This window comes from Sceloporus undulatus, chromosome 4 (genome assembly GCF_019175285.1).
Source record: "Sceloporus undulatus isolate JIND9_A2432 ecotype Alabama chromosome 4, SceUnd_v1.1, whole genome shotgun sequence".
NCBI classification, from domain to species: Eukaryota; Metazoa; Chordata; class Lepidosauria; order Squamata; family Phrynosomatidae; genus Sceloporus; species Sceloporus undulatus.
In genome coordinates, this window is record NC_056525.1 from 7,906,625 (window position 1) to 7,922,075 (window position 15,451).

Below are 15,451 nucleotides of genomic sequence, written 5' to 3' on the forward strand. Positions count from 1 at the left end.
CAGTTTATTTGCCTAAATGATCATTGCCAAAGCTATAATGTGTATCTACAAATATGAACAGATGCCAGCTTCCATGCTCATTCTGCTTCTTCACTAATCCATTCTTTACCTTTTATACATTATTTCTCTTTCATTGTTTTCATCCCACCACTCTAGAACATTAACTCCTTTCTTTCTTTCTTTCTTTCTTTCTTTCTTTCTTTCTTCCCTCTGTTTCTGTCCTGGTTGCCTTACTTTCAGGCACCTGTTGTGGCCTAAAATTTATTTTGACCTTGGCCATACAGAAAGATTACTGTAATTTCCCAGTAGAAGTCTATGGTGTTAGATATATCCCTGTAAGATAGTAAATGAGTGTGATAGTAGGAGATAATAAGTTATCATCTGTACATTTTATGCTTTGCTAGTGACATAAAAAAAGCACGTTTACTTCTGAAGTCTGTGCGAGAGACTAATCCTCACCATCCACCAGCTTGGATTGCTTCTGCACGCTTGGAGGAGGTGACTGGCAAGCTGCAGGTGGCTCGAAATCTCATCATGAAAGGGACAGAGATGTGCCCCAAGGTAAGAGTTATTTGCTCTGTTTCCATCTTAGGGAGGGGTGAGGAACCTTTGCCCTGCCAGATGCTGAACTGCTATTCTCATCATGCTTCACCATTGGATATACTGGCTAGGCCTAATGGAAACTGGCATTTATTAACTTCTGAAGTGCTAGATGTCCCCAGCTCTGCTCTTAAGTACAATTGGCCCTTTGTATCCACTAATTCAATCATCCACAGCCTGAAAATATTTGAGGAAAAAAATCCAAAAAGCAAACCTTTATTTAGCCCTTTTACATGGGGGTACCATTTTACTAAACTGCTGTATATCATGGGACTTGACCATCTGTGGATTTTGGGATCCACCCAGGGAATGAGGTCCTGGAACCAAAAATTAGTGGATATCAAGGGCCCACTGTATCTGCATTCATTTTCTGTCTAATTCTCTTGAGCCTTAGAGGGACCTTTCTCTTTTTCTTTTACCCTTAGCCCTCTTTCGTTGGGAAGAATTTGTTTCTGCTCCTGAATTCTTAAGGGTAAAAATAGCTAGAAAATAACCACTGTAAAACTTTCTATTGTCGCTCTTTTCCTTTCTCTGCGGAAATTTCATAGGTGATGGGATAAGCAGTTTAATAGGCTGTGATCTGAGGACCTCCTTCAGCTTTCTAGGCAACTCTTGTCATCTCTTAGTCATTTTCTTTTCTGCTTAGTGCAAACTTGTTTCCTCCTTGTTTGATTTCATCTGTACTGTCTGTTACCTATGATGATTTTTCCAACAAAGAAATACTAAAAGGTAGTGAGGCGTGTTTTACTCAGATATAGAAAAGATGTGGAGAAACATCAGAAATTTTTTTAAATATTGCAAGATGTGGAAAAAGTCAAATGCAGTTCCTTTAAAAAATAAAACCGGAACTTGAGGGCATTCAGTCAAATTCGTCAATAGTACATTCAGGGCAGACAGGTGGAAATACATTGTTGCATAATGTGTGACTTAATTTTTAATATTCTCAGCCACAGGATTAAAAGGTTATTATACCCCAAAGGATCTTGCCTGACCTTATAAACTAAGCAAGGTCAGCCCTAGTTAGTACTTGGATAGGAGATGGCCATTGAATACCAGCTGCTGTAGGCTAAATTTCAGAAGAAACTGACAAAACTGCCTCTGAGAATTCTTTGCCTATGGAATTTGTGGGGAAAATCCTATGAAATTTATGATACTCATCATAAGTTGACAGGCGATTTGAAGGCATACACACACTCACATACAGGCCATTTTATGGAGGAGAACAATTCTGTTATATGTACTTTGATAACACAGGCCAAAAGTGTTGTGGTGCCACAAATACTAGGGTTCATGAGCGTGCAGCAACTGCATGCTCCCGAACCCTAGTACATATGGGCGGCACCATTTTGATGCAGCACCGTCCATACAGCGCATGCATCCATGACATGTCTTGTGCGACGCATCCAAATGGCGCAGCGCACAAGACACGTCACCGCAACGCCCCAGGATGCAAATGGTGTCTTGCTGGCATTGCGGGAAAGGAGCTCCATTTCGGAGCTCCTTCTTCCAGCAGATCATAGTTGTGGCGGCAACGATCCAGAGGAGAAAGGGACGGCCTCTGACCGCCCCTTTCTTCTAATCCACTGGTTCTCAACCTTCCTAATGCCTTTATTATAGTTCCTCATGTTGTGGTGATCCCCACCCATAAAATTATTTTCATTGCTATATGCAATGTTTTCTGATGGTCTTAGGCGACCCCTATGAAAGGGTTGTTCGACCCCCAAAGGGGTCCCGACCCACAGGTTGGGAACCACTGTTCTAATCTGTACTGGGCCTATATCTAGTTTACAGATTCAGATGTAGTGTGCTTCTGTTGTTACTGGATGGCAAGATACAGGGGAAGCTGCTGCCTTGGTGCTCTGCTTTTTGGAAGCAGCTACCATGAGCACTTTTGGAAAATGGATGCTAGACTAGATGAATCTTTTGATCCGGATGACATTTTCTTAACTAGGTCCTTAAGATGTCCTTTGGGCTTTCTGCTGAAGCAACCTTCCTGTACTATCCTACTTCAAAACCTTTCCCTTTCCCCTCCAGTGTCTTTTGATCTCTACTTCTGCTTTACTATCCTCAGCATTCCTTTATGTGATCCTTATTCTTTTGCTTATACCTATTCTGTGCAGCAGACACTGACACTTCTGGTGTCACTCTTGAGTTCTCCCAAGTGCACTCATCATATTAAGAGGAAACTATTGATTTCTGCTGATTCTTGTTTCCCCAGAGCGAAGACGTGTGGCTTGAAGCTGCCCGCTTACAACCTGGGGATACTGCTAAGGCTGTGGTGGCCCAGGCTGTTCGTCACCTTCCACAGTCAGTGCGGATTTATATCAGAGCAGCAGAATTGGAGACAGATATTCGAGCGAAGAAGCGTGTCCTTCGAAAAGGTTAGAAAGTTCCTCTGGAAAGTTCCTCTAACAACAGTGTAGAAACTTCGATTAATTCAGAATACAGCTGCTAGGCTGTTAACTGGAACCAGAATATCTCATTGTGGTGGAATGGTGCTCCATGTCCAAGATTGCTATAGTTAAGTCAGCTAAGTGTTAGCCAGATAAGCTGGTGTTTGTTACTTACTTCCTGACCAATAATCATGATTCAGTGGGGAACTTCAGTCACTTTAACAGTTTGCAACACCGATGTCAGTATCAAGTTTGACCTTGCTCAGTATGAAAGGGCCACTCCTAAAACTCACTGGCAATCTTTTGCTTCTGCAGCATAGGCTCTGTCCCAGAGGGAGGGAGTACTTGATCTCATAGCCTGCTTTTAACCTTTTTACCATGGCCTTAAGAGGTTGTCTGAGGCCCTTTAGGAACTCTTTCTTTTCTTTAGATTTTTGATAGTTATCATTTTGAGTCCCTATTTGGTGGAGAGGCAAATGCCAAACAGTGCTGTGAGATGACATTTGCTCTGGTAATTGTATTTTTTGTTTTGCTTTTTTGTACATGGCCCAAAAAAGTACCACAGCATGTTAGGGATTCATCATGGCATTTGGAAATTGAAAGCTCTCATTGTAAGGATGTTCTGATTCCAGCTGAACAACATTTCAAACATTTTAAACCATCAGGGCGTGTCATTACGCATTTAGGAAGCACTTGGAGCCCCCCCCCCCAGCTGTAAATATGATGGAGATGGTTCGCATTCAACTAGTCTGAATGTTGTCACAGTAAATTCTCAAAGAATATTGTCTGCTGCCTCAAAGCCTGAGGATAATACAACCATTATCTTTCATGGGCTGTTGAGGGGTATAATTAAAGACACAGCACCAACGACATTTTAAGAACAGAGTTGAAAGCTATTGCAGACATTTTACTTGCACCATTAAGGCATCAGTTTCTAGCAGTTATTGTGTCATTCCTTCCCCCCTTTCCTTTGCAAATTATTTACTCTTTATTGCTACTTCTATGGATAGGAAGAACACACAAAACGTTTTTCCTTAAAAAAAGACAAACACCGGGTTGATGGAGTTTTCCTTTAGATTTAGCAGCTAGTAGTTTAGCTTTGAAACCTGTCCCTATGATTAGTCATCTTCTCCTCTCCCCCACCCCATCTTCCTTGAGTATCTGCAACTGCTTAACTCAGTTTGGCAGGCTGTGGAATAGAGAGGTAGAAGAAGGCTGTGATTTTATGAAGTTAAAATTTATCTCAAAATATATGCTTCCACTGCAAGGCATCTGCCGTGTGTGGAAAGTTTTCCAGACTTTGGAAAAAGATCTAGAAACCATGCCTTATGAGGAGAGACTTAGGGAGCTGGGTAAATTTAGTCTGGAGAAGAGAAAGGTAAGAGGTGATATGATAGCCATGTTTAAATATTTGAAAGGATGTCATTTTGAAAAAGGAGCAAGCTTTCTGTTCCCCCAGAGGCTAGGGCACGGAGCAATGGATCCAAACTACAGGGGGAAAAATTCCACGTAAACATTAGAAAGAACTTCCTGATGGTAAGAGCTGTCCAGCAGTGGAATATGCTCCCTCAGAGAGTGGTGGAGTCTTCTTCTTTGGAGGTTTTTAAACAGAGGCTGAATGGCTGGGAGTGCTTTGATTATGTATTCCTGCATGGTAGAATGGGGTTGAACTGGATGACCCTTGAGGTCTCTTCCAACTCTATGATTCTACATACTTTTCTTAATGTGGTGCTGTTGGCCTGGCTGGTGCTGCTGCATAGGTGAATGAGGCTGGTGTAGAAAGGTTCTGTTGTATTCTGATCATTTTTTTTGTCTGCTGATTTGTCAGACAAGAAGGGATAAGTAGGATGGTATTAAAGGTTTGAACCTACAGCAGTTCTTGAACTGCTGACTTGAATAATCCTCAATTCTGATGAAAACTGATCAGATGAGCAGGCATGCTTAATCTGCAAGTTAAAATACAGTACCTGTTCTTTCTGAATTATTCTCCCCTGCAATCTAATAGAATCAAAAACTGCCAAGTTAATCCAGGGTTCTCTTACTCTGTCTTTCTCTTCCTTTTTTTTGTTTGCATTGACAAAGTGTAATGGGAGTTGAGCAAAGGCACCTTAGAATCTGAGGAAACGTATCTTAGATTTAAAGCTCTAGCATCCAATTTGTTAAAGGGAGTAGTGCAGGGAGGCTTGGAACAAAGAGATGTGGATTCAAATCACTTCTCACCATTAAGGTTATTATTGGTGTGTGGCTTTGGCTTAGTTGCAGCCTCTTAGCCTAACATACTTCACAGTTGTGACACCTTGTATGTGCCATCTGGAGCTATTGTAAGGAAGGGTAAGATATAAATAAATTAGCAGGCAGTCATTCCATCACCCCACCATTGGTACAATTAACCATTTATCTCTGTTTTTATGCAACGTTTAATTTTATGTCTCTTGAGGTTGTAGCCATTTGTTTTGACAACTGCAGTAAACAGCAGCACCAGACCTCTGTTAAAAATATTTTGTTGTTGTTGTTAACTGCCCTCAAGTCGGCAACCCTGTGAATGAGACATTTCCAAGATCCCATGTCCTTCACTGCTCTGCTTATGGTAGTTCTGGTAGTTGCTATACATTCTTAATAGAGTCCATCCATCGGCCTTCCTCTCTTTCTACTTCCCTCCACCTTTCCTAGCGTTATTGTCTTTTCCATTGAGTCGTGCCTTCTCATGATGTGTCCAAAGTACGACAGCTTAATTGTTGTCATCTTGGCTTCCAAGGAGATTTCCGGCTTGATCTGCTGTAGGACCCATTTGTTTGTCTTTTTGGCCATCCACAGGATCCTCAGCAGTCTTCCCCAGTACCACATCTCAAATGAATTGATTTTCTTTCTATCTTGTTTCTTAACTGTCCAGCTCTCACATCCATACATGATAATGGGGAAAACAATGGCTTGTATGGTTCTAACTTTTGGTGTGTGTGTGTGAGGGGAGATATTCTAGAAATATTTAGTAACTGAAAAGGCGTGATATGGTGTGATCTTGTTCAGGTGTCCCCCACATCCACTTCATGTGTCTTCTGCTTTTTTGAGGTGGGAAAACTGCAAGATGCTGTCATCACGGCATTCATTTAGTATCCCTCAGAGTTATTGGGAGAATAACGCACATCATTTGCTGTGTTGTTGTGATATGAATCTTATAAGTTAACTAAAGTGTGGAACCTAAAGAATAACTACATTTCCGGAGGTTAAAAATTTGGGACAGAGGGGCCCACCATTTTTGTCCTGTTTTGATAACCAAATAAAAAATGGATTGATTTACATGCCCAGTCCAGAATCCTTGGGCACCTTGACTGTAGTGCATCCCGAATAATCTTCTGCCACCCATGTGGCAGGGTAGCAGAGAGCATACTTGTTTCATGAGTAGCCCTGGGCACCTTGGAAATGTGACAGCCATCCACACCCAACCTTTTTCATAGCTTTGCTACAGGGATGTGCATGTGTGCATGCATGAGAGAAAGAGAAAATGAATGAGAATGTTGGCACTATCATTCAGCTATTACTGATTTTAGTGGCATAACTGCTCAGACAATCCCTACCCATTTCTGCTGCAGGAAGGCTGGTTATGCCCTCTGTAAAGGGATAAGGTGAATAAAACCAAGTGTGCAATATTTATTTTAAAAAAACCCAAGTGTGCAAGTCTGATCAGAGATGTACCTTGTCCATAGAAGGAGTAAGGGTTCTGAAGGTTATTCAAAGACAACAAGGGGGATTTTTTGCTACTGCGTTGGATGAAAGTTCCGGTAGATGTGCTGAGAATGTAGTTTTTCTGTTTGGGCACTCAAAATTTCCTTTATTAGATGGATACTGAGTTAATTCTTTGTGGGTTTTTTGGGCTATGTGGCCGTGTTCTGAAAGAAATTATTCCTGACATTTCACCTGCATCTGTGGCTGACATCTTTAGAGAGATGATACTGAGTTATTTGAAGAAGAAAATACTCGAGCTGAGCAGATTTTGTCTGTTACAGCCATGTCCACAGCATTTTAAGAAACCTTTGTCACAAGCTACTTATTTTGGGGATACTGTATGGGTTGTGTCTTGGAGAAGTCTTTTAAAGCCTGAGGGCAGGGAACCATCTAATTAAAAAGATTGTATGTACATTTACAGTGCTTTATAAATAAAGGTTAATAATAATAATAATAATAATAATAATAATAATAATAATAATAATAAACTGCCCTCGAATATTTTCAAAAGCAAAGGTTGTATGTGTTGATTTCTTAGATCAATGGGAAAATAATACCTTTATGAGAGCCAGCCAGGGTTTATAATACTATATTTTCTTGAGCTTTTTGAATTCTGCAGAATTTTTCCTCAGACAGGATGTTAAAAAGAATCAAAAGTGAAGGAAAGATGTTATTTGTCTGCAGTTCTGAGTCTTCCGACAGAAGTGGCAGAAGCTTCTGCAGATTAATTGGATTAAAATTTCAGTTTTTGCAACAACAAAAAATCCCCTAAGACTACTTAGAGTATAGATGAGAAATATATGAGCAATATATTGACACTTTTGAAAATGCCAGGATCAGTTGCTGTTCAAATTAAACCCTTGCACCAATGGACCATTTTTGAGGCAGCATAAGTATAGTAAGAGAGTTGGAAAGTGCACAAAAGTGCTAGATTGAAAGTAGCAAAAACACACATAATGTTACATGGTGATTGGAGCTGCCTCTCCCATCAAATGCCATTTCTTTAGACTGTAGAAAGGTGGCAGGTTCTTGACTGTGCTCTTCTCCCAATTCTCAAATCTAATGCACTTTGAACAGTTCTGTCCTAATCATTTGTAGGTCATCTGTAGCCTTCAAAGTTTTGTTGCTTTCCAGAATATTTACCATATGTAGTAATTAGAGCCAGGACATTGTTCTGTTTTATGTGCAGTGCCATCTGCCATAACTATGTATTTTTCTTTTCCTCTTTTCTAGCACTAGAGCATGTTCCAAACTCTGTTCGGTTGTGGAAAGCAGCTGTGGAGTTGGAAGAGCCTGAGGATGCCAGGATAATGCTCAGCCGAGCTGTGGAATGCTGTCCCACTAGTGTAGAAGTAAGTTGGAAAATCCATTTTCTGTTACAGGTTGCACATGGATTACTCTAAAAGAGGTGTGAGGTTGAACTGAAGTTGTTATTAAAACTTTGATCTTGCAATTGGGAACCAAAGTTATAAGGAGACAGGACACACACCCTTACACAGAGCAAAACTGTTTTGTTTGCTGCTGCTAATATCAGTGGCAGCATCCCAGTGTTCTCCTTCCAGTTCTTCCTCAGAATCTACAGTGGTACCTCGGGATACGAAATACCCAGGTTACGAAATTTTCGGGATACGAAAAAATCCCATTGGAAATCATTGTTCCGGGTTACGAATGTTTTTTCGGGATACGAAGAAAATTTTTGGTGCTTTTCGGCGCTTTTTCGCACGAAACGCGGCTTTTCTCCATTAGCGCCTATGGCAATTCGGCTTACGAAGGCTTTTCGGGTTACGAAAGCGGCCGCGGAACGAATTACTTTCGTAACCCGAGGCACCACTGTATTTGATGGTGACTCTCTTCAATGTCTCAGTGCTAAAGCCCTCCTTATTTTGCTACCCACCATTATGGGGATACATTTGGGATGTTTGGCTTCGCCCAAAAAGGTTTTGCATGCTAGTAGTTGTCAGCCTCTCGTATTGTACATTTCACCAGTCTCACCCTGTTGGAGAATGCACATTCTGCTATGATAAACACAGCCTATATTTTATTGCTAAAGAATCTATATGTTTACAAGTATTCTATAACTATATAGAAATATATTGTTTCCACCCACAGCTCAGAGCTTGTTCTGTTCTCTCCCTCTCCCCGGCTCTTTTCCTTTTATGCTAGTCTTTTTGTTCAATCTGAAGTTCATTCAAGCTTTCCATCTTCTAACTCCCATCCCCACCCTTAGCAACAAAAATGAATGTTTGTTTTTTTTTCTTTCTGGGTTGCCCAATTCTGTTTCCTCATATCCAGCCAGTCACATTTTGATATTATGCAATTCATTCACTTATTATTCAGATCATACCCTAGGTCATGATAGGATTGACCAGCACATAATCACATAATCAATGCTGATTTCCGTCTCAGAAGAAAAAAATTAAAATTTAAAAAATTTTCTTTATAAATGAAGAAAATAGATTTCTTATTTGGAAAACAGAGCACAGTGAAGTCCTCTACATGTCTACTGAGAAGTAAATGCAGTGCATTCATAGGGCAGTTTCATTTTCTATCTCCCCTCTCTCTACACACAATGCAAGCAGAATACAAAAAGCTGCCATCTGACTGAGGAAGAAAAGACAAGAAGCGCATACCAACAAGCAGAATTTTTAATTATCCTATGCATGTCTATCTCTCACACACATACTACAGATACACACAAATGCAGAAATACAGTCTAGGAGTCAGGAGTAGGCAAGACTCATTGGCTATAATGCTAGCTATGGTAGGATGAGAAATAAGGTTTTTTTGTAGTTTGGTCCTCCATATCTTCATCCAAAATCAGCTGCCAGCATTTGAACCAAACATCAAGGTTTTCTGTTTCTATCACCTTCCTCCTGAGAAGATTTTATTACTTCCCAGGCAATCTCTCATTCCTGAGGAGACTCGTGTCTGCCATCTGCTGGCTCAATTCAGTACTAGATGTTATAAAAAGGTTTTTAATTAATTTCAACCAATTAATATGTTTTAAAAGCCATAATCAAGTTTCAGTTGTCTAGGTTCCATGATCTCAAAGCTATGGCAGAGACCCACACAAATATGCACTCTCCTCTCTCTTGTGGGCCTCTGAATCATTTTTGATTTATGCTGAGCCTAAGGTGGTGAATGTACCATGGGTTTTTTTTGGCAGGTTTTTTCAGAGGGTATTTTCCATTGCCATCTACTGAGGCTGAGAGGATGTAACTCATCCACAGTCACCCAACAGGTTTCTGTAGCTGAGCTGGGATGCAAACCTTGATCTTCAGTGTTGTAGTCCAGTGCTCAAACAACTACACTGCACTGGCTCTCATGAGAATAGATTTATAGTAAGTTAAAAGAAATAAAAATTGTACAGTTGCCCCTCCAAGTCCATGGACTTGAGACCTGCAGACCACCATTAATGTCAATGGGGCACGCACCCACGGCGTTCCCCCCCTTCATGCATGCACCCCATGCAAGCCTATGGAGCTTGAATATGCACAATATTTGGAACTTACGGGAGGGGGGGAGGTCCGGAACAGATGTCCCACGAGTTCCAAGGGCCAACTGTAGTAGTATTAGCGAAAGCAAACACAAATAAAAAAAATCCACTATTAGTTGAAAATTGTATAAACACTGCTGAATATAAGATACAAACACAAAGATAAAGAGATGTCATACAGTGCGCTCTTGCTTTACGTGGGGGATCCATTCCGGACTCCCCCGCGTAAAACAAATTCCGCGCATGCTCGAGCCCCATTTAAATGAATGGGACTCATGCATGTGGCGGCACGGCAGCATACGCGTGCCATGGACACGCGCCCCATTACTTCCAATGGGATGTGCCACCCCTTCTTCCCCATGTGGCTTTCAGCATATGCTGAAAGCTGTGTAAAGCATGCCCACGTATGGCACGGGCGCACTGTACTTGCAGGAAAATAGAGGGATTGAGAGAGAGCAAATTCTTAATAATGAAAATTGTCCCTCTTAAACATACTGTTCTGTCATTGATACACAAAGCCCTTCTTGAGGACCATTGTGATTATGGCATACTAAAAATCCAGACTTTGAACTCAGTAACCTTACTACCATATTGGTAATGAATAATCTTCATGAATTTTGTTTTGAGATGTAAAAAGCTCTAGTTTGGGTGGGGATAGCAGGTTTTCCAGAATATACTCAAATCATGGTATTATGGAAAACACTTACATGCATGATAAACTGTAAATATGAGCTGCTGAAAGAGCTTAATTGCAAATGCTCATTGGGCTAAGATAGATATAATACTGCAATCACTTAACTATCTTCAGGAGGAGCAGAGCAGGGTGTTGGTGTTTACTGCTCATTTGCTCCCATGTTTTTCATTTTTAGTGTGGTATGGATGCAATTTCTCCACTTTGTTTTATGTTCCAGCCTCAGTATCACGGTAACCCATAATGGGCTCCGACCAAAGCATTAAAACCTTAGTTGAGTTAGAATGTAGCATACATCAAATGATTTGAATGTGTCCACATCACTGAGTTTTAATGGATTTTGTATCTCTCCTTTTTGAGAGACTGAGGGCCGAAACAGACAGCCCCAAAACGCCAGATTGGGGGCGCTGTGGAGCTGCATGCCGCAGTGCTGCAGCAACACCACACCATGCCCCCAACCCAACATTTTCCTGGCGCAAAAAGAAGTGACAGAAAGCCACTCCTTTTTGCGCTGAGAAAAAGGCACCATTGCCTCTGTGGTGGCATTTTTTCGGAGCTCCAGTGGTGTGTGGCATCTAAACACTGCACCACCAGAGCACTAAAAAACTGCTGCCATGTGGGCAGTGGAGTAACTTCATGGCATATTCATGGCAACTTGAGGGGGGGTTTCGTGCCTACACCATGCCCCCAAGCCACTGGGAAGATGCCGCATTTTGCCGGTCTGTTTTCCCCTGAGTTCTCCAGGGTGATTGTGTGTGTTGGATGGATGGGTGGGGGGAATGGCTGTTGATTAGCTGAAGTACACATTGCTTTTGGTCTTTGGGTAGGAACCATTGGGTCCTCCCCCTTTGCTTTGGGCTGTTCAGTTCTATGATTTTTATTTTAAGATGGCAATTTAGAGAATTCATCCAAGGAACTCTTTGCATGGTTTTAAGGTCTGTTGCCTGAATGACAAACTTTTCTGCTCTTTACAGCTGTGGCTTGCCTTGGCAAGGTTGGAAACCTATGAAAATGCCCGTAAAGTCTTAAACAAGGCCCGGGAGAACATCCCAACTGACAGGCACATCTGGATCACAGCTGCCAAACTTGAGGAGGCCAATGGGAACACACAGATGGTGGAGAAGATCATAGACCGAGCCATTACTTCGTTAAGAGCAAATGGAGTGGAAATAAACCGGGAGCAGTGGATCCAGGTGCTTGTTTGGAATTTCTGTTTGGGAACCCTACTAAAGAAGTAACCTTGCTTTTGACCGCAGTGTGTGCTTAAGGTGACTGTGACACTATGGTCTGAAGTAGTATGCATGGATACAGAAAGCACTGGACAAAATGGGTCCCAGTTCCAGACACAATTGCCTACAAAAGCTCAGGTTACAATTAATGTGTTAGCTTTTCCTGCACACTAAAACAGCTACTCTTCTGAAATCTGCTACAGATGGCTAGAGTAGGAGAGGGCAGGAGATATGCCAGATATTTACAGTGAATAACACGGATGGGATTAAGGGAGAACAGTGCAAGAGGGAGAGGTAAATTTTAGTGATATATAACACTTTTTAAAAGGATGCAGTCCTTTAAAACTGCACATTAAGTCTTACTATGACACATTTATCTCAGTAATCATTATAGGATTAAACTGCTTATATTATTTCACCGAGATATTAATGAGTGTGGAATTTTGTTGCTACCAGAGATGGTGATGGTTTAGATGGCTGCAAAATGGGATTAGACAAAGTCTTTAACAAGTCTGCTACTGAACACGATTGCTGGGAGCCAAACAAAGTGGGAGGGCTGTTCCCTGAATATGCTGGTAACTATAAAAGTTGCCTTGTTGCATTGTTGTGTGTTCATTTTCATTCTGTTTTTCTCACGGTGGTGCACATGGTTCTTCTTCCCCTCCATTTTATCCTTATGACAACTTTGTGAGGTAGGTTAGTCAGAGAGTATATGACTGACTAGAGGTTACCTAGTGAATCATGACTGATTGGGGATTTGAACCAGACTGTCCCCAGTTCTATTTCCAGCATTAATCACTATACAACCCTCGCTTTAAAATATATGAAAAATGTCTGTAAATATTAATCATATATTTTATCATATATTTGACATTTTTGAATGTATTATGTGAGTTTTAGGAAATAGAGTAAAAATGTGTTATGATTATTGTTGTTAACTAGAAATGTCAGTTAGCCTGTACTCCTCAGCAAGTGCTCTTCAAAAAGGTTTAGGTTCCAGTGTGAAGCTACATGTTACAGCTTCTCTCAACCTTGTTTGACAGTCCAGTCCTGAAGGACTGCTATTCCCCACATGAATCGTTGTGATATTTCTTCTAGGATGCTGAAGAGTGTGATAAAGCTGGCAGTGTGGCAACATGCCAAGCTATCATGAGAGCTGTGATTGGAATTGGGATTGAGGAAGAGGACCGCAAGCACACTTGGATGGAAGATGCAGATAGTGTAAGTTCACATACTGAGTATGACACTCAAAGAAGGGGTCACAGGTGAGACTCAGCTGCCAAATGAATGGTATTGGTAGGCAAGTGTGACAGATTTACAGGTGGGTGGTGTGATATCTCTGGGATCAGTAGCTAATGCCATTTTTATATGCATTTCCCAGTCTTCTTTATTTCTGAGTCTGCTTTAAGGTTGTGTTTCTACCTTCAAGAGCTGATTCCCTTGGTGGAAAAGTTCTGAGGAATTCAAATGCTTAATTCGATGCAAATGTGTCTTGTGGCAAATATACCCCAGCTCTCAACCCCCAGAAGGGACTGTAAAAAGACATGTTGGGTGCAGCTTCATCACTTTCTGGGTTTCAAAAACAGCTTTTGATAACTTATAGGTTACACTGTGAAATCCTGAAGGAGGAGGTTTTCTATATTTCCACATCTCTATGAATAAGGCGACTCTTGAAATGTAATTTTAGGGCACATAACAGAATAATACTGCTTACATGATAAAACTTGGAATAATGATCAACCCCTGGTTCCACACTGAATTGTTAGACCAAGATTAGAATTGTGACTTGACATGTGGAGAATCACTACCATGGTGGAAGTGGCCCTTATACCACTCCAGAATTCTGGTTGTGTATTTAAAGCAGGGATAGGAATTGTGGGGCTCAGTGTTCCAGTGAACATCCCTGCCCCCCCCAGGCCTTTTTGTGACACACAGGTGTTTCCCAGTTTTCCCAAACCCCTAGATTCCTTGTGGTGGTAGTGGTGATGGTGTGTCATCATGAAAATTGTTGTGTACCTTCAAGTCATTTCTGACTTATGGCAGCCCTAAGGTGAACTTTAGTCAAAATTTTAATTAATACTTCTAAAATCAGAAGTGGTTATTAATTATAGAGCACTGCCTTGAATTTTAGGCAGTCAATGGAATGTTTCTGACTCGTATTCAAAACAGTTGCGGAGAAAATCTGTCCATTTCTCTTCTTTATGCATGAAGTAAAGACTGGCCTAAATACCTTAAAGGCACCATATCCCTTCTGAGCTTGGAAGCTAAGCAGGGTCTACCATGGTCAATACTTGGTTGAGAGACTAACAACAAATACAGAGTAACGTAGCCTATATTTCAGAGGAAAAAACTGGCAAAGCCACCTCTGAGTATTACTTCCCAGAAAATCCAATGAAATTCATGAGATCGCCATAAATTGAGAGGTGATGTGAAGGTGCCACACACATGCAACACACAAACACACACAAGGAGGAGAGTGTGTCTTGTCCGACATCATCCAGTGGGTTTCCATGGCTGAGCAAGAATTTCAACCCTGGAGTCTTGGTTCAGCACTCAGACCATTGTACCACTCAGACTTTAAGAATTTAATCTGTAGAAATTGTTCTTGAAAGCCACAAAATGACAGAGGAACAAACATTGCCCTCTTTCATTCAAAGCCCCAATAATGTTATGTTTCTGTATTCTTTTAACTCTCCCACAGTGTGTTGCTCACAATGCTCTGGAATGTGCCCGTGCAATCTATGCTTATGCTTTACAAGTTTTCCCTAGCAAGAAAAGTGTCTGGTTGCGAGCAGCCTATTTTGAGAAGAATCACGGAACCAGGTACAACATACTGTGTAGCATTTTCCCAGCGATTCTGCTTGAATTGATGATTGTTACCAGGGTTGGGGCGAGTGTGTTTTATTTCACCTGTAGTAGCTTCAGGAGAACATTCTCTAGCAGATTTGAATTGCTTTTCAGTATTTTGATTTGGTTATGTGGAGAGGCTTGCCTTTTGGATTATCCCCCGTGACATGCTACCTGAAGTGGTAGCAGTAGTGAGATTTGTGGTGTGGGGTCAGTTGCATTAAATTTAAGGCATTTGTGCAGGTTTTAGTAATCCCTTACAATTCCATTTCTAAAAGTGTAGTTACTGCCTGTTAAACGAAGAATGAGAATAATCTTCAAAATATTCTCCTGTCATTCTTGTTGTAGGATTTATAAGTTCTTTAACAGTGTGATTCATTGTCAAGAAACTAGAAATGACTTAAAATATTTAAGTAAAAATGTAAAAGTTGCTAATTGGCACATCAATAATAATAATAATAATAATAATAATTTT

At 41.0% G+C, this 15,451-nt stretch overlaps 1 protein-coding gene across 1 annotated transcript in view; it reads left to right on the forward strand.

The window, feature by feature from the left end:
* Positions 1 to 15,451, forward strand: part of PRPF6 (pre-mRNA processing factor 6) — a 37,890-nt gene that overhangs the window by 7,348 nt on the left and 15,091 nt on the right. The window contains exons 8-13 of the mRNA XM_042463299.1: positions 405 to 561; positions 2,819 to 2,981; positions 7,947 to 8,065; positions 11,875 to 12,093; positions 13,228 to 13,350; positions 14,831 to 14,952. Of these exons, the coding sequence (XP_042319233.1) occupies positions 405 to 561; positions 2,819 to 2,981; positions 7,947 to 8,065; positions 11,875 to 12,093; positions 13,228 to 13,350; positions 14,831 to 14,952 (903 nt within the window). The remainder of the gene's footprint in view (positions 1 to 404; positions 562 to 2,818; positions 2,982 to 7,946; positions 8,066 to 11,874; positions 12,094 to 13,227; positions 13,351 to 14,830; positions 14,953 to 15,451) is intronic.